The sequence below is a fragment of the Telmatherina bonti genome (assembly GCF_933228915.1).
Source record: "Telmatherina bonti genome assembly, chromosome: 5".
NCBI classification, from domain to species: domain Eukaryota; kingdom Metazoa; phylum Chordata; class Actinopteri; order Atheriniformes; family Telmatherinidae; genus Telmatherina; species Telmatherina bonti.
In genome coordinates, this window is record NC_136623.1 from 33,976,892 (window position 1) to 34,000,253 (window position 23,362).

The 23,362-nt window shown below is 38.8% G+C and overlaps 3 protein-coding genes across 3 annotated transcripts in view; 1 reads left to right on the forward strand and 2 right to left on the reverse strand.

Annotated features, from left to right (window-relative positions):
* The window catches only part of atp6v1c1a (ATPase H+ transporting V1 subunit C1a), a 9,720-nt gene extending 4,409 nt beyond the window's left edge, over positions 1-5,311 (reverse strand). Inside the window, exons 1-10 of the mRNA XM_079241230.1 lie at positions 5,182-5,311; positions 4,563-4,723; positions 3,910-3,977; positions 3,063-3,148; positions 2,801-2,895; positions 2,483-2,574; positions 2,279-2,377; positions 2,127-2,195; positions 1,943-2,035; positions 399-492 (exon numbers count right to left, since the gene is read on the reverse strand). Coding sequence (XP_079097356.1) covers positions 399-492; positions 1,943-2,035; positions 2,127-2,195; positions 2,279-2,377; positions 2,483-2,574; positions 2,801-2,895; positions 3,063-3,148; positions 3,910-3,977; positions 4,563-4,694 — 828 coding nt within the window. The 5' untranslated portion in view covers positions 4,695-4,723; positions 5,182-5,311. The remainder of the gene's footprint in view (positions 1-398; positions 493-1,942; positions 2,036-2,126; positions 2,196-2,278; positions 2,378-2,482; positions 2,575-2,800; positions 2,896-3,062; positions 3,149-3,909; positions 3,978-4,562; positions 4,724-5,181) is intronic.
* A 6,016-nt stretch (positions 5,312-11,327) lies between these two features.
* Positions 11,328-19,110, forward strand: LOC306755780 (antizyme inhibitor 1-like). The gene is made up of 12 exons (XM_079240295.1): positions 11,328-11,490; positions 12,585-12,706; positions 14,058-14,268; positions 14,440-14,613; positions 14,893-15,065; positions 16,396-16,530; positions 16,693-16,774; positions 16,898-16,972; positions 17,207-17,372; positions 18,339-18,454; positions 18,542-18,753; positions 18,850-19,110. The coding sequence occupies exons 3-12, from the start codon at positions 14,167-14,169 to the stop codon at positions 18,962-18,964; spliced, it is 1,350 nt and encodes a 449-aa protein (XP_079096421.1). The 5' UTR covers positions 11,328-11,490; positions 12,585-12,706; positions 14,058-14,166; the 3' UTR covers positions 18,965-19,110.
* Positions 19,111-20,034: 924 nt separating this feature from the next.
* LOC306755781 (Krueppel-like factor 10) lies at positions 20,035-22,999 on the reverse strand. Its single transcript, XM_079240296.1, has 4 exons — positions 22,927-22,999; positions 22,276-22,468; positions 20,805-21,669; positions 20,035-20,704 (listed from the first exon to the last, which is right to left on the reverse strand). Exons 2-4 carry the CDS (start codon positions 22,462-22,464, stop codon positions 20,436-20,438), a joined length of 1,323 nt encoding a protein of 440 aa, XP_079096422.1. The 5' UTR covers positions 22,465-22,468; positions 22,927-22,999; the 3' UTR covers positions 20,035-20,435.
* Between the last annotated feature and the right edge of the window lie 363 nt (positions 23,000-23,362).

Below are 23,362 nucleotides of genomic sequence, written 5' to 3' on the forward strand. Positions count from 1 at the left end.
CTCAAAACAAACTTCATGAAGAGATCTAATGATTAGAATTGTTCAATATTGGCTTTGTAGCAATATCTGATAAACCGATTTTGTCAACTTAATTTCTGATAACAAAATCAATCCATACCAATATTTTTAGTGCGAGTTGTGCCAAATAAACAAAAATATCTGTAAAAAACTGCATCATGTATCTTATATTTTGTCATTTTGTGTTAGAGGAGACTCATCTGAAGAGTTTGATATATAACATGTGCATATTTTGTAAAAGTTGAGTTGTTAAAAAAGTAAAAATAAAACCAATCATTTATGATGTTGCATTTTAATGCTATCGGCCGATAACATCAGACATCTCTACTAATGAAAAAAAAAAAAGAGTTCTGCATTTTTTTATGCTTCAGTTCACTTACAAACTGCTTCTTCTTATCAGTGGAGAGTCGCGTCATCTCCTCCTTGTCTGCCTTCATCTCCTCCTCGTTGTACTGAAAGTCTCTCACCGTGAACCTGCGAGGACAGAAATCAATTCAATTCAATTCAATTTTTCAATTCAACTTTATTTATATAGCGTCAAATCACGGCAATGCCATCTCAAGACGCTTTACAGATAGAGGGGAAAACATAATAAAGGCCAATTCATAACAGCCTATATAAGGAAACCAACAGATTGAGTTGAATCCAACTCAATCTCCCATCCTGAGCAAGCACACTGGCAACAGTGGGAAGGAAAAAACTCCCTTTTAACAGGAAGGAAACCTCCGGCAGAACCCGGCTCAGGACAGGCAGCCATCTGCCTCTGCTGTGTGGGGGGAAGAGGACAGAAAGACAACAGACAACAGGAACTGCTACTCCCGGCCAGGGAGACCTGCTGAGACAGGAGACATACATGTTAATGATGCAACACTGTTATGGGGGGGGGTAAAAGAAAGAGATAAAAAGAAAAAGAAAGAAGCTCAGTGTATCAGGAAATGTCCCTCAGCAGTCTAAACCTATAGCAGCATAACTAAGGGATGCTAACCATCCCTAGCTATAGGACTTATCAAAAAGATAATCAAAATCACAGATCGGTACTAAGAAGCAAGCTCCGTCTCCACATGAGAAGATGGGAGGGTTACAGCAAGCGTTTCTTCACACAGCTTCTTTACTGATATAAATGTCTTGTTAAGCCCCGTTTCCACTGAGCGGTACGATCAGGTGAGCTTTTTAATGTGAGTCTCGTACAACCGAACCAGTTGTGGAGCTCCTTCAGCTGCAGGTCAACAGGAAAAAGATGCTCCTTGTGATTTTAGCAGATCCTAATTATTGTTCCTTTATGTTCCACTAATGTCATTCTTTTTTTCTTTCAATTGTCATCAGGTTTTAAATCGTTTGTTTGATTTTTGAAGGCTTTAATGAGAATAATGAGAATATAGAATTTACTGCATTTTTTTTTTCCTGCCTTGTTATTTTTGTGCAAATAAACAAAACGAAGCAATAGAAAATTTAAATAAAAAATTAAATTAAATTTAAAAAAAAAAAAAAAGGTCAGTGCAGCATCCACTGATTGGTGGACAGAAAAATGTCTCCATCCACAACAAATACAAGCACAAAATAAACACATTGTTGTTCAGTCGACATCAGAAAGACACAAGGAAAAGGATGCCAGCGGATAACAGTAAAGTCTGGACGGCTCTGGAACTACAAACTCTCCTAGCTACAGTTGTTTTTGTTTGTAGCATGACGTTTGTCGTCGTCGCATGCTACATTTAGCTGCATTTAGTGTAAATGTGGCTGTCCGACTTGCGGTGGGAATGCTCTCCTGAACTGTGGATCATTTTAAAACTTCTGGCTCGAACCTAATCATTCAGAGGAAACAGGACTTTAGTTATTTTGTTCATCCAGCAGAATCGTTCCTTATTTTGTCACACAGATTATTTTTGTGCTTCACATAAGCTCATAAAGAGATAAAAACTCTTACTTGTTCTCTCTGGCTTTGTGTTTAAAGTCATCGATGGCTTTCCTGAAGAGAGTGACGCTGAACAGCCCGCTGTCGTTGTCTTCAAACAGGAGACTGGAAGAAAGGTTTGATGCTTGCTTCAATGTTGTGATAAAAAATTTGAAATCAATCGCTCTACTGACGTCACATCAACACCATGACTTACTTTGTGGAACGAGGCACCACCATCTCAGCAAGTGTTTCATATGTTTTCTGCCAGTCAGTGTATGACGTCCTGAGAGGGCAAAGCGGTAAAACAAACATTAATTCTGTTAAATCAATCGGGATGCGTGGACAAGATGGTGAATTTACACTCACTTTGGTACAACTACCAACAGAGTGATGAGATATTCTGAATCCAGTACAAAGTCTTCCTTCTTCACGATGTCAGCCAGACTCCTGGTCAGCAGGCTCCCCCTGGTGGCACAAGACAACATTACAACAACACAGAACAAACTAGATTTAAGAAACAAGAGTCTGTGATGTGGATATTATTAGATTAAAATATTATCTTAGACTTACGCATTCTTCCTTTCTAAGTTCTGCAGGTTTCCTTTCAGGTTATTATATGCTGATGCTCTGGCCTTCAAGTCATTATCAATCTGGGTTACTTGCTGTTGGACCATAAAATTATATTTACATCTGAAATTATCAACTAACCACAAAGGTCTGAACACATGACACAAAAACAACTTGGAGTGAAGTGACTGCATGAAATATAGAGGAGGAAAACTACAGCAAATACTTCTCTTTAGGAAAGAAACAAGTATAAAAATAATTACTAGCGAATAAAGCAACAAGCTAAATATAAGACTGCTCTAATCTAACAGACAAACCAACCTTTGAGATGATTTCAGATATGTTTTTTAGTGACTGTTTGATGGGATATTTTGCCATGTCCCACTGAAATCTTGTGATGTAGGTGACAAGATCAACTGAAATATGGACAGTAAAGACAAGAGAATCGATCATCGGCTCATCATAAAATAATGGTAAGACACATGGTGGAAAAAAACCTCAAAACTTTTATAACAGCACTCTCAGATACACGTTTTATTCCTTAAAAAAACCTGGACAGAAACCGTTAAAGCCATCGTCGTACCTCCGTTGGCCAGCAGGTTCTCCTGCACCTTGTCTCGACTATCCTCCAGAACATCGGCCATGTACTGAGCCACCTTCTTCACCACACTGTGAACAACCAGCAGACATCAAAACTTACTGCAAGCACAAAGCCACTGTAGGCCACACATTCTGCCAGGACACTCTACCACTGCAGCCTCATCCTTCTAAATATAACGTAAACAGACACATCAAAAGGTTTCACATGTTCTTATTAAGATAATCTCTTGCCAAGAGTATGGCCGACTTTCAGAGGTCAAAGTTTTTACGGTACATCACATCAAAGCAGCTGTGATCGCAGCTGAAGGCATATAATTAAGTACCGCAGTAAAATGTCCAATAAAAGTGCTATTTTCCATTCTATGATATTCTTTTTTTTTCAGATATACTTGGCAGAAACTTTAAAAAAAAAAAAAAAAAGACTGAATGCAAATAAGTGAAACTATGATGCAAGGTTGGTCTTTCTCACCGTTGTGGAAACAACCACAAAAGCAGCAAAGCGCAGCTCAGGCAGTGTCGACTGTGTGCGAGTTTTATATGTCAGTATTTCCAAATGACTAGACTCATGGCAGATAGGTCATGTGGCATAAATATGACTAAAGAAAGAGCTGCTCGTGTGTCAGCCAACTGTAAATGGCCAAGTTTAGACAGCAGGGCTCACTATCCTCAGGTTCCTGCGAAATTCCTCATTCTTACAGGGTCAGGCAGTGGATTAAACAACGGTAAGTCGGATACATCAGCGGGTCAGGACTGTATGCTGCACTTTTAATTATCTGACATAAGCAGAAAATAACAACCATGAGAAAATTAAAGTTCAACAAGGTGCATACCTTTCAACAAAGGAATCTAATTTGGCCAGTTCATCAGACAGTCCAACCAAGACATCAAGTGTTCCAACCTGGTTATGCACAAAAACAAAGAAATAAATCATCAAACCTTTTAATATTTGAGTTTTGGTTTGTTTTTTTCATTTTAACGTGAAATCAGCAAGGCTCTGTTGAAACACTGACATCTGAGATTCAACAAGCCTATAGTGACACCCTGGGGCCTCTTGTGCTTAGGATGGCGCCTCTTTGTCCAGACCTGCTCATGCATTCCTAAATGTTCCTGGAGGACATTACGGCTTCATGAGGAAGCAATGTCAACAGAGTTACTTCACTTTCAGCACAGAGAGGAACTGAACCAGTCGAGCCGAGCTGCTCCGCGGATAAAAAACTTTGTCTGAACATCGTTTCAACATGCAGGCAAGCAATCTGTACAAAGACTGTTTTCCAAACAGACAGCCAGTTTACTCTTGACAGTGGATACACAAGGTAAGTGGTTGTGACGTTAAATTTATGATTAAATCTATTTTTTAAAATTAGTGGTAACATAATCAGGAAGTGTGCATGAAAGGAAATCATGCCCATATTTTCATTTATGAGTAGATGGATCTAATGGCTATATTTGAGACATGCAGGGAAGCCTATGAATCCATGCTGACCTTGAGGTCTGGTATGCTGAACTTGTGGTTGGTGGAAAGGTTGTTGGTGCGTGTGGTAGCTGCCATCATTTTGTCCCATGTCTGCTGGCAAGTCTTCTCTCCCGGAGCTGAGATCAGCCAAAACTCTGTCATGTTTAAAGCACTGCTGCACCTACAGAGGACTGAGAGGAAAGTCTTCAGCATGTAATAAAACATTTAGAGGAACTGTCTTAATGAATATCACACGTCTGCATTACAGTTTAAGAGTTGTGCTTACGTATAATCTGACTGTGGTGAGATTTAGGTGTAGCTGCTGTGATTAGAAGTCCTGACACTGTTTACCTCTAGGCAGGTTAGTAAAATGATGCTACAGTGGAAACAGGAGCTCATTCAATGTGAATGTTTATTACAGCCTCTCGTTACTGTTTTATCACACTCATTATTCTCACTCCTTCACCATTAAATATGGCTAGAAATTAAAATTAACAGGTCAAGTATACAAACGATGGCTGACATAAAAGATGGTTAAGGTCAAAGCAGCATCCAGCAGGGATTAGCTACTGTTAGCCACTTAGCTTAGCTTTACTAACAACAACAACAACAAGTGTCTTAATTCTCAAAGTTTAACAATCTAACTCACCTGCTTGTTAGAAACGTTTCCTTTGCTTATGGAAATACAGCTGATTTTAGTGTTTTAATGGCTTGTTAGTTCTCATATCTGCCATTCGGTTCAGATCGTGAGGTCTCCTGACAGAAGCATCAGAGTCAGCTGATCCGATAGAGGAACCGGAAGGCCCCGCGCACTCTGAGGGAACCCAACAGCGACCTCAGCTGGCGAACGGGTTGTACTGCAATTGGATCAATTAAATCACTCACTTCTCAATAACTAACTTATTCAATATTATCTACATGAAACGTTTTATTTATTATTAAATACCTATATGAAACGTTTTATTTAATATTAATTATCTAAATGAAACTTTTATTTAATATTAATTATCTACATGAAACTTTTATTTATTATTATTATATACATGATACGCTTTATTTAATATTAATGATCTACATGAAACGTTTTATTTATTATTTGTTACCTACATGAAACGTTTTATTTAATATTAATCATCTGCATGAAACGTTTTATTTAATATCAAATATCTACATGACACGTTTTATTTAATATTAAATATCTACATGAAACGTTTTATCTAAAATTAATTATCTGCATGAAACGTTTTATTTAATATTAATTATCTATATGAAACTTTTATTTATTATTATTATATACATAATATGCTTTATTTAATATTAATGATCTACATGAAACATTTTATTTAACATTAATTACCTACATAAAACGTTTTAATTTAATATTAATTATCTGCATGAAACGTTTTATTTAATACTAATTATCTGTTCATCTTGATCCAGTTCAGGATTTCTGGAAGCTGGAGCCTGTCTCAGTAATTAGCAGGGATAGGCTGTGTGATGGACACGTCACCAGTCCATCACTGAGATGCTCACATTCCCTTCTAGAGAGAACTTTAACATGCAGAAGCCTACAACATGCAGATCTCAGTCAATACACAAGTTTAAGGATACATTACATAGATCATCAGGATAAGACTACAGAGAAATATATGGAATTGTGAGTCTTAGCAAATAACAGCCAGAAGTTGCTTTTTCACAGGCATGAATGAGGATCCTCATTTGTTTCCCGGGGGCTCAGACTAGAGAGAGGGACATGAGACAACAAGAAAAACAACTCAGATACGCTTTGCATGCTTACATAGTTTTTGTTGGTCGTTTTTTGTTTTGTATCTGGCAGAAAGATGACAAACAGAATAAGTATGAAGAGACAAAAGCCCATCAGCTATGTCTTCAAACTCATTTTGTTTGTCATTGTTATTACTTTGGGTCTCATTTTGTATTTTGTTTTCTCCTTTTTTAATCAACATTTTCTGGTCAGTTTGCATTTCTGCTTCCACAACTTATTTGCATCTCATTAGCTGATTTGGCAGCATAAATAAAGATGGATGAATAACCATTATGGCTCCTTGGTTTATGCCAGATCAATTTGTTCAGTAATCTACTGTATTCCTGTATCACTGCGTCATAAACACTGTTGTATAAATGTGAATGAAAGTTAGGTTTAGCTCTTTGGGTGCCTTGTGAGTGCTGTTTTATTCCAATCCATTATTATTCATTTATGGTAAATGGTAAATGGACTTGTTAATCCATGAACATATCAAGACAGTACTGTTGTTATTTAACAGAAAATGACATGCATAACCATTTAATTCTCAAATAAAAGAGCTAACATTTGTGTGCCACAGTAACTGTAACACAAGCTGGTTTTGGTGCTGAAAGTTTTTGGTAATTTTCGGTCTTGATAAATTTCCTGAATTACAAGACCTCCACCCCAGACTCGAGTCTTGGTCAGCCTTACAAATATTTTAGTTCCCTTATTAAAGAATGAGACAGACGATGATGGGGTTCAAATCAGCAGTATTTGAGGCTTTAGAGTTACTAAATTTAGAAAAGTCGGGTCAGGTTTCCTGACTATGGGTGTCTCCTGCATAGAAATCGAGGAAAACGCCCCCAAAGAGACATGTTTATAGTTCAGTGGGTCTGGGGTTCATTGTTTGGGACACAATGCTTGGTCTGTCTGGAGCCAACCATCAACATCAAACGCTAGGGTTGAGTTTGCCCGTGGCTGGCATGAGGCCAGTCTGTCGAAACGTTATCAGGACACACAAGCCACAGTCTGACAGTCTGCAGAAGGCAGGCTGCCGCTGAGAATCTGGTGCGTGATCTCTTCAGGTTCAATAAGAGAAAAATGTGTGCTGTTTCTGCAATAAATAGCAGGGAATGATTTAAACCTACTCATGTACGCTATCACCTCTCCAGCCTTGGATGGACTCTTAGATGACCATGAGAGCCTCTCATCTGAATCTGTCCCATGACTTTTTTTCAAGTATGGATCGTTGGTGACACATAACAAACCTTGATAACTATTGAGTTGTTTTCTTTCACTATTCTAATAATTCACAAACAATGTGGATGGCACTAACACAGTGAAGCACTATATAAATGTGTTGTTGAATCATTCATGCATTCCAGGAAAGGTCAGTCTAGCAGACAGGTGACAAACTCCAGTCCTCAAGGGACGGTATCCTGCAGGTTTTTGTTGTCTTCATGCTCCAACACTCCGGACAGAAAGTCATTAATAGGTTGACAAGAAGCTGCTATTTGATTTGAATCAGCTGTGTTTGTCAAGGGAAACAACAAAAACCTGTCGGATACCGGCCCTCGAGGACTGGGGTTTGACACCCCTGGTCTAGAAGCTATGTGTACACTGTCACACTGCACATCACCTGTCAGAACTATCTACCATGATCTCTTGTTCCCGCATACACACTTGTAACACTCATAATTATGTGTGCATAGAATCGTATAAGGCAGGGCGTAGGGGCACTGCAGCACTAAACTCTGGGTATTTACACGTTAATAGATTACAACTCGAAAGAAAATCTATAATTTAACTCATGGGAACAATACAAGTTTTAATTTCCCAGAAAGAAGAAACACTTTCACTTTTTTTAGTGTAATCTTACACACTGACAAGATTATTTTATTATGCAATCAATTAGGTTTTCTTGGCAGAAAAAAGGAAATAAGGGTGAAATGTGCATCATTAATTAGACTGTGTTATTGTTTGACCATCAGCCTGTATCTTGCTGCGTCCCTCCACCTCTTTGATAGTATTGTTGTATGTGACATGTCATGGAAAGCTCAGAAAAAAGGATTGTTCCTTTCTGGTGGCATATCGATAAAGTTTGTGTGTGTGTTTTCTGATGGCTTTTACATGCCCTTAATTTTCACAAATACCTGTTTCTCTTTGTTAGATTCTGGTTTCAGACCTTCTTAACACACTGCTGTTGCATATTTGCTATTTTGTCGAATTGTTCCTGGAGCCAGTTCCAGTTTTAATTTCCCTGCTTAACATTCAGATCAGCATGAGGAGAAGTTTGTTTGGAGTTCCTTCTTACTTAGCAACATTTTCTGGCAAGAAGAGGAGAAACCACTTCTGAGTGACTTAACACCAGAGTCCATTGCAAGAGGACAGATTATTAAGCGTTTATGCAATCACTGATATCTACAATAAAGACATGAATTATTATTTGGAAATTGATAAAAATACCTGCAACCTCTCTCTGAAAGAGGGTTTTATTCTAAGTATTAATTGATCTATAACCAAAGTTAACTGTTGGAAATACTCAATCATTTTCACGTTTAATCCATTTAATAACCTGGAATAAGTTTTTTTTTCTCCTGTCTAGCTGGAGATACTTGGCCAGTCTGATTTATGACTCTGTCTATTTCGGAGCATTGATGTAATCTGTTTGTAATGCTTGCAAATAAGAATTCCTGCTGCACAATGCAGCCCCTGCTGTATTTGCTCTCACAGTGGGTGGTACACATGTCCCTTCTGTGCATACCCAGTGGCTGCCATGCCTATTATGACCCAAACAATGGAAATCAAACACTGCGCTTTACTGGAAACCACTCTAGATGTTATGCGTGATTAGCCTTATATATACATGGTCTCATTTAGTGGCGAAGAAAACAGGCACAAAACACGGAACAGCTTTTGTGTCGCAGTTTGAGGAAAAGACGCAGCCTCTCCAGCTTTTACAATGGATTCTCTGAAACAGTTTTATTAGTGAAACAAACTTTGGCATTGTTTATTTATCCCAAAGGAGCTTTCAGAACTCATCTAACCTTCTGAAGAATTTCAGTAATATGGAAAAAGAATTAAAATAATAATAAGTCATGAGGTGCTACATAATCCAGATGTTAATGTGGGTCAGTCTGTGCTGTAAAGTCATAAGGGATATGATTGTTTTTGGATAATTCAGGATTTCCATGAACGGCTGGGGTGCAGTTTACTGGAGAGTTTCATTGTGTGATTGTGTGAAAACATAACTGCTTGCGTGTGCTCTCATTGAGTTTGTATTTTTTTTATTGTTTGTTTGTTTGCTTGTTGCAAGAACTATAAGTACTCTAACAGTGGGAATTCTTTGGAAAGTTAAGAGAACACTTAGTAGCCAAAGATTAAACAGACAACATGGACTTTGACTTCAGGAAGCAGACATTAGTGGATCTTTGCAATACACAAACAAAAAAATGACTTGTATGAGAAATTTAGACTTTTATTAATCATCCAAAACCTTTCAAACCAAGAAGTTGGTAGGAAAATGCAGCAATATTTGAGGGATGTTTGTATTTTCCAAACTATGTAAAGTATGTGTAAGTACAGGATGATGTGAGCATGGACATAGAGTCAAACCAGTCCAAGAGAAAACACTTCCCTTCTGTTTGGATAACAGTGGCTGAGCATTGCTTGACACCCTCCTCCTCCACCATTGAGGAGGGAGACATGCAAATTTATCTTCTTGGGGAAAAAAGGAGGCAGGCACAACTCCTCAAAGTCACAATAACAGTGACTAAGGGAGAGACAAGCTTCAGCTCCACGGAAATATGCATGCCTTCAAATACAAAGAATTTATCATGTGCAGCTGTTGATTTTTCCCGAAAAGTGGGGAAATCTGCCAACTTTACTGGACAGCATTTTGTCCACATCACTCAGCCATGGGAGACGCAATGAAGACATAACACAGGTAATTCTTGATAAATTTGATCTTGAAAGACCTGATAGGGTTACAGATAATAGATATGCAACTTGAGATTAACACAACTGTGCATTTATGTCCCGATATATTCTTTTTTCATTCATGTTTTTATTTTTACGGTTTTAAATAGGGCTGTAACAGTATGCTTTTGTCCTGATTTGATTCGATTCCGATTTTTTTGGGTGTTGATTCAATTTAAATTGCGATTCTCACAATTCTTTGATATTGATGATTTTTGTAGAATAAAAACAAAATAATTAGATAAAACTTTTTTTTTTACTCATCATTTTTCTTTATTTTAATTAGGAAAAACTACACAATAGCCAGACCTTCATTCTGCTGCTAAAATGCCCAAGACAAGTTAAAAGATCAATAAAAACAATAGAAATGACAACAATTTTTATAATGAATTATTTTTATTTCATTGGAAAAAAAAACGATTTTTTTAACAAAAAAAAAAAAAAGATTTTAAAATTGTGAAGCAAAAAAAAAAAAAAAAAAAAAAAAAAAATCCAGATTTTCGATTTTTCAATTCAATTTCCCCACCATTAGTTGTAAACCAAACTTTGTAAAAGATGCTCAGCATTTTTCCATCTGGTAAGTTCTTGGTACTTAAATTAACCCAAATCAGAAACAAATATTAATATGTTCTGTAATATTTTAGCAATTTAAACATGATAGATACATCCAGTTGTTGTTGTTATTATGATTGTTATGATTGTCATTATGATTATTACTATGATGATGATAATTATTATTGTTATTATGATGATGATGATGATGATGATTTTTTTTTTTTTTTTAAATTATTTTTGTGTTAATATATGAAGATGGGGGTAATAGTTTGCAGAAGAAGCAAAGAAAAACGTGCTGCTGGTTGACGCAGACTCTTTGTTTTTTATATTACATTTTTCTATTAGATGATTTTTTTTCTTATTAGATGATTTTTTTTCTTTTTTTAAATTAGATGATAGATATTTGATGCAGGCTGATGTTGATGATCAAACCGGACGTTCAGAAATTTGTCTGCGCGCTGACGTCAGCGGAGCGTCGGAACGCACGTCGTCTTCTTCCGCCGCCGTCCTCTCCCTCCTTGGTCATCACCAATGATCTGTCCTAGCTTCCTCAAACGGCCATAATTCAACCTCGTCTATGGCAGTCATCGTTTTCTCCCATAGTTATCCCACTACTCTTTAAAAATTCCGCTTAAAAAGAAAAAGCGTTCTGTCCCCCCGTTTGGGTCTTCAGCCGACGTAAGTAACGTAAGCCGACCGGCTAACGCTACCGCTAGCTTCGTCGTAGCAAAGCACGTTGTTTGCCAAATTACCGGGTGACTTGGCTTTAAACTTGTAAATGGTGGCGATGCCACCTATATAAATGGTAAACTTAACTTAATTGTGTGTAGTATTGTCACTCAAAATGATAGAAATCGTGTTTTAAAACCTCATTTAGTCGTTACATTGTTTTTTTTTTTTTTTTGTTTTTTTAGCAAAACTTTATTGACAATAGGACATTACAAGATATGAATGCAGTTAAAAACATGAATAATGGGGGATGAGAGAGTATGGGGTACAAAGGAATATATGCTTTTCAATTAATGTTGAATAGCAGAAATAAATCAGTGGCTTTAACAGCTTTCTTATTTTTAGAATGTTTTATTGATGTGAAGTATTGTTTGAGTTCTTTTGTGAAGATTAAAAAAGAGGGTTTTTTATTTGAGAATTTACATTTATGGATATGGTATTTTGCCAGCAACAAAATTAGATTGATTATAAAATATTGATCTGATTAGGCAGGGTTAAAGGGAAAAAAAAAAACCAAATAATACATCTTCATATACAAGAGTAAGGTCAAAATCAAATTTTTTGGGGGGAAATAAATGTACACACATTTTGCCAGAATACATAGGATGAATCACAGGACCAGAATAGATTATGTATGTCTTCATTAGAGTGATCACAAACTGAGCAGGTGACTTCAGTATCCTTTCTGTATCTGCGCAAAAATGGTTTACAAAGCTTAAAACGATTTCATTTAGTTGTTACATTGTAGATGACTCTGTAACTAAGCTTTTACGCCAAAATCACGTGATCACTGTAGTCAATGAAAAGCCTTTTAATTCTGCGCTGGAAAGTCACATGTTTATAGCAGTCTGTCATATCAGCTCAGTGTTCATATCCTGTTTTTTTATCTATATTGACAGTGCTGTCACTACAGAAATAGTTTACAGTGACATTTACAAAAATATCACCTTGCTACGTGTGCAGGCCACATGATGTGTCTTTTTTTCTTTTCATTGATCAGTGATGGTTTCGTTTGTGTCCTGCCCTCATCTCGCTGTTTGCAGGTGTACAACAACTACCCAGAGGATCTAGGGGCAGCTCTTTACAGGGAACTTTTTGACTTCAACGCCGAGCCGCCTTGGGATCCTAGCTGATAGTGGACGAGTTCATCCCAGGACTCATCCATGTGGGTGAATCCGCTTTGAAGTGAAGAATTAATACATCTGAAAGTAGATCAGATTATACTTTACAGCAAATACGTTCACCTTTAGTTTGCATTCATGTTCATAATGCGGTGTATGATTCAACTTGGTTGTATTGTTTATTGTTAAACCATTGTTACTAAAAGTGTCACTGACCGAAGGAAAGATAAGGAAAGAAGCACCCTGATGAGTCACAAACAGCTAAAATTTTTATTTTGGATTGTTTCTGATCTATTTTCAGCTCTTTGTAACACACCTCTGTTTTCTGATCTACTTTTATCTGCGTTCCTTTCAGTCTTGGTTAGATTTAGCTACAAGGAAAAAAAATAAAACATAAAGCATCTCTCTTTAAATGTTACAGAACAAATGGCTCAGTTAAGCATTTTCAAAGTTACACAAGGGATTGGTTAATTTTTAAAGAGATTACAGTGTTAAGCCATCTTCAAGTGTCTTTTTAACCAGTCTTTCAACAGTATGTTTGTCATAATTCCAGCAGTGTTTGAACATGATCACTGCATGTGCACCATTAAATTTATGTTGACTTGGTCACAGCCTTGTCACTGTTGTGATCTTTATTGCGATTGGTTGTTTCCCCATATCAGTTCAACTCAAGTCAACTTTATTTATAAAGCAATTTCACGCAATGCCAGCTGCAACAAAGTGCTGAACATTAAAGACATGCAGTGAGATTATAACAATAGAGATTAAAACAAAAAACAATAAAGCTGTACATAAGAGAGAATAAAAAGCAAAATCTCAAACTGGATAAAATGCCAGATCATAAAAATGGGTCTTTAGACGTGTTTTAAAAGTTGGCAGCGATGTGCATTTTCTTAATTTGTAGCGGCAGAGAATATCACTTCCAAAACCAAAGTAATTTCATGTCTGGTCCAGTTCAAACTGGATTCATCAACATGTTGTGCAACATTATTGAAGGTAAACTTGAGACATAGATCCCCGCCAGCATTGTACCTGAGTTAATGCCATCCAAAAGAAGATGTACGGGTCACCAGCTCAGGGAGTCATGGTGATTGTTGGAAGTAATTGATGGTAAAGTAAATGAACTCCATGCCCCAGACTTTGTGTTTTCATAGTGGCGTTTTAGAAGAATAGACCTCTTTGGCAAAGCCACTCAGTAATGTAGAACCTGCTCTCTGCTGTGATTGGACGCTCACTGAAAATAACTTGGACTGTGGATCCCAGTGATGTTTCATATCCAGCTGCAGGACATACAGAGGAGCTTTATAATACCCCTGATCGTGCATTATCTAAACGTGGAACTGTTTTATCTACCTGAGCTTGTTTTATGATGATTTTTGTCCTTTTCTTGCACAGTTTGTTGCATAAATCTAGGACCCCAGGGGCTCGAGGGGGAGCGAGCAAGATCACTTTGGACTATCCACATTCTTTATGCCTGTCGGATTGGAAGAAAACGGTTGAGAGAATGAAGGGAATCGCAGACGAACCGCAGTATTCTGTCAGCCTCCTGGAGGGAGGAACCACCCTCTGTGACGTGATTGACAATCACATTGATGAACAAACACTTGTAAGGGCTTTTCTCACTTTTACATCATATACATTCATGAAAACATGTATTTGTCACATAGTCTCAACCTGTAGTTGGATTGTAATGCAGTATTTGTACACTTTGTATTGAAAGTTTGCATCATACATATGTGCTTTCCTTGCTCATCAATGTGTGTTTTTCTTTTCCCAGTCTGAGAAGAATGCATTCTTTGTAGCAGACCTGGGAGTCATAATAAGGCAGCATGTTCGCTGGCGAATTCACATGGCTCAGATTCGACCCTTCTATGCTGTGCGGTGCAACAGCAGTCCAGCTGTGATCGAAGTTCTTGCTGCTCTTGGGTGTGGATTCACGTGCAGCAACAAGGTGCTCTTTCCCAATATGTTCGATCAATATAGTCATATGCATTGTTAGCAGAGCGTGACTTTTAGAGGAATTAAAACATATATTCTACATCTCTTCCATTGTTTGAGCAAACAGACGTACATTTATTTGCTTTGGCGCTGTCAGTGTTAGTCCACAAAATTTAGAATAACTTCTAAAAGCACCTTTTAAATAATGTTCATTGTACGTCACACAGGATGAAATGTCTGTTTATTTGTCGACATACGGTGTTGCAGCTCTCTTTGTCTGCTTGTATTTCAGTCTGAACTCGAGCTTGTGCAGAGCCATGGTATTCCCGCTGAAGACATCATCTACAGCGGCGTTTGCAAACAGGTCTCCCAGATAAAATATGCTGCTAAGAACGGCATCGACCTCCTTGTGTGTGATAATGAAGCAGAACTGCGCAAAATTTCTCGTTGCCACCCCAATGCCAAGTAAGTACTCTAGAACTGATAGAGCAGGCTGCGATGATTATGTGACTTGAAAGGTGATGTTATTGTGACAGTTGAAATGTTTATCTGAGTCACATTGGTACTAAAAATACATTAATCAAACCATGTCATAGGTTTTCAGAGCTAGGCTCTGACAGGATGAGTTTAAAACCTGGGAAATGTTGCTGCAGTCGGAGCTCTGATGTTAGGCTTCATGTTTGTTAACTCTGGATGAAGGAGCTGTGGGATTGATGGACCTGGGCATGTCCCTTCATCTGTGCACCGTCTGTTGGGGGTGACGTTGTTCTCTCTGCTGAAACATAGACGTTTGATGAGGTGTTACAGTTGTGCTTATATTTATTCATCCCCTTTCATTAAAAAAGTGAAAAAAAACAGCTGCCTGTAAAATAAGATGAAATTAACTTAAGTAAGTATAAATAAAAATGTTATGAAAATCACTACATTATTTTCTAATTCTGGTTCAATAGAAATATTTTTTAAAAAGCAAACAAATAAGATAATTTATGACATATTACATCAATCATAAACTAATATTTAGTTGAACAATCCTTTAATGTTTCTGCTACAGTCAGGTGTTTTCTGTTCCTCTCAGTCAGACTTCTACACCTGTTGACAGGTATTTTGTCCCACTGTTCAACAGAAAAGTCTCTAATTTATCCAGGACCAATTTGTTTGTTTGTTTTTTTCTTTCTTCAACTCAATTAAATGGAAAAACAGTGTCTTTTATTACTAAATTATATTTTTGCAAATTTTTAGTTATTGTTCATTTTTTAAGTCTCCAGTTATTTGAGTGACTGTTGTAAATTCAGCCTTTTCTTTAATGAAAGGGGATGAATACAAATGAGCACAACTGTATATCTTCCACTACTCCTTGACAAATAGTTTTTTAATGAGAAGAACTCCTGTCATAGAGTTTGTTTTAGTTAGTTTGGCCCCCTTTGTCCTGCTTTATGGGTCATGAAGGAACCTCTTTTAGACACAGCACTGGTTAGCTCAGAAACAGTCTCCCTTTCAGTGGTTTATTTTTTTATTTTTCACTGTTTTTAAAGGGATCATGACAGCCAGGAACCTGATGTGATCCTCTATGTTTTTACTGCTTTCACTAAGACATTTATGTCTGAGTTGTCTGTTAATGGTTGCACCTGTCTCGTCCTTCTTTTCCCCTCCCTGTCTGTGCTAAAACGACCGAATTTAAGTCCAAACGAGGACAGGAAGAAGACGTCAGGGTTTTACCACCCAGATTCATAAACTGTGTTATTGTTGTTTTCAACAAACAGCCATTTTTGTTGTGTGTGTGTGTGTGTTTCTTCAGGCTGCTACTACAGGTGTCAACAGAGGCATCTAATCCAGACGATGAGATGAGCATGACGTTTGGCTGCTCCCTCAAGGACTGCAGGCATCTCCTGGAGAGTGCTAAGGAGCTCGGCGTGCAGGTTGTTGGGGTCAGGTGAGGCCTGCTTGAAGAATGAAACTCCTGAAGTCATACTTTACATCATCAGCTTATGGATTTGAAGCAAAATTAGACTCTTTATCTGTAGCAGATTGAAACATTGATGGATTATAGAATTAGAGACCTGATCGTTATTTTGTCTCTTTTTTTTCTCAACAGGTCTCACATCTCTGGCTCCTGTGACGATGATCAAGTGTATGTTCATGCCATCTCTGATGCACGCTGCATCTTTGATATGGGAGTATGTTTGCTGTACAGCTGCTTACCTTCATAACTAATATTTAAATTCATTTATAGATGGCTTGAAAAACTTGCAGTATCTGAATATTATTTACATTTTGTTCTTGTTTTTTATCTGCTGCAGGAGGAAATTGGCTTCAACATGAACATTTTGGACATTGGAGGTGGTTTCAGTGGCTCAGAGACTCATCTGGAAGTAGTCAGTACCATCATGTCTACTTTCATTTAGGGCTCGCTCTGCTGGAATCCACTGTCATTAGTACAGAGACATATATTAACATATTTTTATATGACTGCATGTTTAACATCTGCACTGTAATCAGTACCATTTCTCCAAGTTAGAGGTTTAATTTCTAAAATCCTTTCTCAATTAAGAAGATTAGTTTATGGTAAATTTAAACGTTTTTAAAAGCATTTCTCGTGTGTTTTTCAGATCAACAGTGCAGTCATGTCTGTGGTGGACCTGTACTTCCCTTCTTCATGTGGGGTTTCCATCATTGCTGAGCCTGGAAGCTTCTTTGTGTCTTCTGCGTTCACTCTGGCTGTCAGCATCATCTCCAAGGAGGTGGTGGCCCGTGATTGCAAGGACCAGGAACACGGTCAGTTGCGTGATACTTAGAAAATATAGAATATAGAAGCCCAAAATGTGTTTTTCGCTCTATAACTTCATTTCAAAAATTCAAAAACACCATCATGGATCAACTTCAGAATGCATGCTCCTGTTTTTAGTACCTTAATTTGTTATTTATTTACGATATGTAGTTTGCTTTCCACGTTCCTCCTCAAAGCACAAAGCGAGTCTAGTCTGGACCCCACTCCTCCACTCCCCTCCTGTGTAGTGGGGAGGCGCTAAGCTGTGGATCCACTACCTCTGTGTGGGGGTGGTGTTGGTTGCTGCCCTAATAATGGGCGTGGGGGAGGTTTAGCTGTGGATCCCCTGCCCATCATTTGCCCATTTTTTCACATCTCTTCCCTCTCTCTCCCTTTTTGGTTCCTGAGTGGCGATCAGCATCACATCTTCACACTTGTGACACATGTCGCTATGTACTTAACTTGTACAGGTTTCCAGCATCAGTAGGAGGGTGGGGTTACGAGAGTGGTTTGTGTGTGTGTTTATATGGATGTATGATTGATGACTATTTCATGTATTGCATATTTTATTTATTTTTATTTTGTTCTTCTGTTATTTATCTATTTACTTTTTTTTTTTTTTTTTCCTGTTAGTAATTTTGTTTTGTAGATGCTGCTGCTCTTGTTTTTTGTGTTACTTTTATTTAGAGGACCCCCTTGAATATGAGATGGTGCATCTTAAGGAGTTATTCCTCTATCAATAAATAAATAAATAAATTTTCAAATAAGTTTCACTTTGCTTGTAACCAAGCTTCAGAGCTTATTTTAGCAGTCTGCTCTTTTATAGAGCATTCTGTCCAGCCATGTTATTGTTTTCCATTTATAAATATATTACGCAGATATGTTGTATGAGCTCAGCAACATTTCCCAAATAGACAGTTGTGTGAATGTAAAATGAAAGGAAATAAAGTCATGCCTGTCGTATCTCTGAACAGGTGAGCTATCTCCCAACGAGGAGCCAGAATTCCAGTACTACATGAATGAGGGAGTGTATGGATCATTTTCCAGTAAACTCTCTGAATCACCGATCGCTGCTCCATCTGTCCATAAGGTGAGCTTCAAAGATTGTCTGCTTATGAGGCTGTAAGCTGAAGACTGAGCAATGACTGATGGGCCGTTTGTGATGCTTCGTAAGCAGAACACTTCCCTGGATGCTCCGGTGTTCAGCAGCAGCCTGTGGGGTCCCTCGGGGGATGACCTGGACCAGGTAGTGGAGCACTGCCTGTTACCTGAGCTCAACATAGGAGACTGGCTGGTCTTCGCACACGCTGGGGCCTACAGCCTGGGTCAGCCCCTGTTCACCTCCACTGATGCCCCCCCTGTCTACTACATCATCTCCTCCAGAGACTGGCAAGTGTCTGAGCGATACTTTGTGTATGATTTGAAACAAATAGCTTATTATTGTGAAATTCAGCTTTTACTGTGTTTTCTTTTTTCCTCCTTCAGGTTTGAGATGCAGGACACTGGAGTCACACACGAGGCTACACTGAAGAACTTCTCCCTGGTCCCTTATTTTCTCAATTCCTGCCAAACAGCAGCTGCACTGTCAGTCCCGGCTTAGCAGTCACCAGACCAGGAAGGCTTTATACTTTTCTTTGTGGTTTATGCTGCTAGCAATCTACGTTTCTTAGGGACAACCTTAACAAGGACAGATAGTGTTTGGTATTACTGGGACCAGATTGATCCGAACTGTTATCCTCAACACCCCCCCCCCCCCCCCCCCCCCCACAGTGTACAACATGCAACAAAATGAATGACTCCATAAAATACAGGTGCTTTTTCTTTCTTATAGGATCCCAGTTTCCACTGTGACAGTAGGAACTTAAGTATGATCCTATCAATATTTCCTTTATTGTTGCCAGTCTTGTAAAGTAATATATGCATCCCTGAGTGAGGCAGAAACACAGTTCGGAGATCTTGTAAGGGGATTTGTTATAGGAGGTGTATTTATGATAATTGGTTTTATAATTTATTTTGTGATGAGCTCGACTTCATTAATCTGGTATCCTCCCTAGTGTTTTAAAATGAGACAGTGTAGGACTGCACTTCTGCGTAAAGGTGAATTTAGTCATCTTTATATCAAAGTTAAGAAAAAAAAAGCCATTATGGTCAGTGTTGTCGCTGTGACATCCATCCATCCGTTCCTGGAAAATCTGTAGCAGTCTGCCTCAGCTGTGTGTTAAAAGTTAAAGGTTTAGCGTTCCCTAGTGAGCCGTTGTTTGCGTGTTTGTTTTACTAAAGTGCTGAGAGGCTTTCTTCTGAGAGGACCAGCAGAGCAGGATTATTACACAGCACGTGTCACAGATGGAACCGAGGAAGTGTTGGTGGATAAAGTCAGACGACATGAGGTGAAATTTTTAAACAGAAAAAGAAAAAGCATTTATGAACCGTTACCCTGTTTGTTTCAGTGTAATTGTGAAAATTCTTTCAACTTGTGTTGAAAGAATATTAAAGGATTTGACTGTGCAAATATACTTGCATAATATTTATCATATCTGTGAAATTGTCTCCCAATCTGTGTCTAAGACTAAGTTATAAGTCGCTAATACGCTGTAGCTGTGCTCTTCAGAATGAAGAGTAATAAAAAATTAAAACCAAAATCAAAGTGTTTTTATTGACAAAGCACCAAATGGATCTCCAGTGTTTGACGTGGTAATTCTTCTAGCCCATTAGAGACGCAAGCAAATGAGACAGTCAGTATTTGTAATTGAAAAAAACTTTTTTTCTTTTTAAAGGGAGAATTTGGACAAATTTATGCAATAACACAAACCACATGCTAAAAGTTTGCTTCGTCATCTTGTGTTCCCAGAAAGAATACAGCCTAGTGCAAAATGTTTTACAATGAACACACAAAATTCAACATTCTTTGGTTTAAAATAAAAAGGGGGGGTGAACTATCATTTTTAAAAATCCTAAACAGTGTAACGATAGAGTTTTAGACGAGCCAGTGACTGGTGGTTAAATGTAAACAGTTTCATTTCCGTTACTGTGGTTGCTGCACAAAACTCTGCAAATTCAGCCTAAAAATAAAGTCACTCCGCTTGTTTTACAGAGTTTGTGGAGGACAGTGTGATTGTGGTGGACGCGGTGATGTTAGCAAGCGTCCAGCAGGGCGTTTTCCTCGCGGCCAGATGTCGTCGGGCGTGCTTAGCCAGGTGGTCGCTGCGCATGAAGCGGCTGAGACACAACGGGCAGACGAACTTCTTCTCCCCTGTATGGGTTCGGCGGTGCCGTGAAAGCTCATCGGAGCGGGCGAACTGCCTCTCGCAGCCCTCCCATTTGCATTTGTAGGGTTTCTCACCTGTTGACACACAAACTCTTAAGATTGTACTACTTAACCATGATGCTGTTTCTTTGTGTGTACTCTTTCTAGAAAACATGAAGTGTGTGCATATATTTACCTGTATGTGTCCTCATGTGGGCTTTCAGATGGGAGCTCTTGAAGTAAGTCTTGTTGCAGTTCTCGTGGGAACAAACGTGGTTGCGTATGTGGGACACTTCTGTTCGCGGTGGGGTGCATCTCTGCTCTGATAGGGCACAGCCAGGTGCGGGGGCAATCGCCACAAACTTGGTGCCGCCAGAGGTCGTCGGTGTTTGCTGACCGTAAAGATTAGGAGCAGGTGGTTGAGACAGGAGGAGCATTACGGGGCCTTTTGCCACCTGGCCTCCTACTAGGAACACCTGTGCAGGAGAAACAGTTTGTAGCCTTGCTAATCCATATTCTTGTTTGCATTGTTGGGGTGGCGTGTGAATGGTGGGGATTGCAAATGGGACGGGCAGTAGGTGTTGCTGCTGACTCTCAGAGGTCAAGAGAGGATTTTGCACAACAGCAGAGGTCGGAGAAGAGATGGGAACAATCCGGCTGTAGACAGGCACATGTGAAATGACAGAGACAGCAGCTGGAACAGACCGAGGTTTGTTTGCATTATCATCCAGACCTAACCGACTTATCTTGGTCTGGCTGGCTTCTAAATTGGGTGATTTATCAGTGGATGCTGGTTGCGTTGCAACATTCCTCTCAGAGTCTATGTCAGTTGCTCCGTTAGAAGAGTTCAGATTTGTTTTGGAGTCTTGTGTATGAGCACCAGTGAGGCTGTCTTCCTGCGGGAGTTGTTGAGTCTTAGAGGAGATATAATGGCCGTCTGCAGTGTGCCGGATTACACTGGTGCACTGGAACTTCTGGGATACAGCTGCGTGCAGAGAAATGTGCTCTGTGGGGGGGTGGATGGCCTCAGAGCTGGGAGGACTGTATGGTGGAGTCATGCACTGAAAGGAAAGGCAAATTTTAACAAATAGTGTCAGAAAAATACATTAAACTTAAACATTAAGCTGTAGGGGTGGGAAAATCTAATCGAAAAATTGAAAATCTGGATTTTTTTGCTTCACAATTTTAAAATCGATTTTTTTTTTTGTTGAAAAAAAAATTTTTTTTTTTTCTTTTTTCAAATATATAAATATAATCCATTACAAAATTGTGGTCATTTTTATTGTTTTTATTGAACTTTTAACTTGTCATCTTGGACATGATAGCAGCAGAATGATGGTCTGGCTACTGTGTTGTTTTTCCCAATTGAAATGAAGAAAAATGACGAGCAAAAAAATAAGTTTTATACTTTTTTTTTCCTTTTTTTTTTTGCTTTTGATCTACAAAAATCAGCAATACCGAAGAATTGTGAGAATCGCAATTTAAATCAAATCGGCACTCAAAAAATCAGAATCGAATCGGGACAAAAGCATATCATCACAGCCCTACTAAGCTGAATAAATTAACAATAAAAGTTGTAAATTTGCTTAAATCCAAATTCATAAACAAGTCTGCTAATAATGAAGAGCTTAAATGCATTAAACTCTCAGCTGGTATAGTTAACTCACAAAAGAAGAGTCCTGCAGTTCAGCATAACCAGTATGGCCCAGTTCATCCTCGGAGCAGTCTGTGGGGGGACTCAGGGGCCTGGGGTCGTTCTTCCCCTTCCAGTGCTTAGTCATGCACACTAGAGCCTCTACGGCCTTCAAGTCACCTGCACCCATTGGAACTGGCTGGATGTGCTTTTCAGCTTTCATGCTGCTGCTCTGAACAAACAAACAAAAAGTTAAAACAGAACAAACAAATGGAGCATAAAATGATTTTGCAGCCAAACAGCTCCTTCTTGTCACTGACTTGCTTCATTGATTAAGCAACACCCACATACAGCATGCTCTGTGCGTTGTCCAGCCTATGGATTTGGTCACTAATCACTATTTACAGAAAACGGGACGCAACATGTGAGATGAGCATGATCAGCTGGTGCTCTTCCCACCCTTCCTTCCCTTTCACCTACTTTCTCTGCAGGACATAAGCGCGCAGGTTCTGGTGATGGTCACAAAAACACACCAGACCACCAGAACCTGGCATGAATATGACAGATAATGACAACTTATATGTGGGGGGAAAAAAAACCCTTCATATTTCCACAAAGCCTGACGTTACCAAAGAAGAAATCTAACCTGGAGCATCAGCTTGGAGGAGTGGGAGCTCTTACCTACAGCTTTATCAGCCTGTGTGAAGCTTCCAGGAGAAAAGTTTCACTGTTTCCTTCACGCTCTCCTCCCGCTGTGAACATTTGAGGAGTGAATTAAAAATTCTTCCTCTCGGCCACTTTCCTCATTCATCGTTTCAAAAGCGGAGAGGGGGGGAGGGGGGCGTGGCTTATCACCGACGTCCAATGACCCGCAAAGGTGTGTTGACGCGTCGGCCAATCAGAGTGGGAGTCCGTGCGTGATCAGGGGCTGACGGTACCGTGGAGGCTGCATGGTACACAACAGCGTGGACATGTGAAAAATGTCGCCCACCCCCCTTCCAACACAACTCAATGTGTCAGTGAAGACAATCATTATATATTATCACGGGGATTTTTCCTAATAAGTAAGATTAAATTCATTTATTCATTCTTTCATTCATTCAGTCATTCCTTCATTCAGG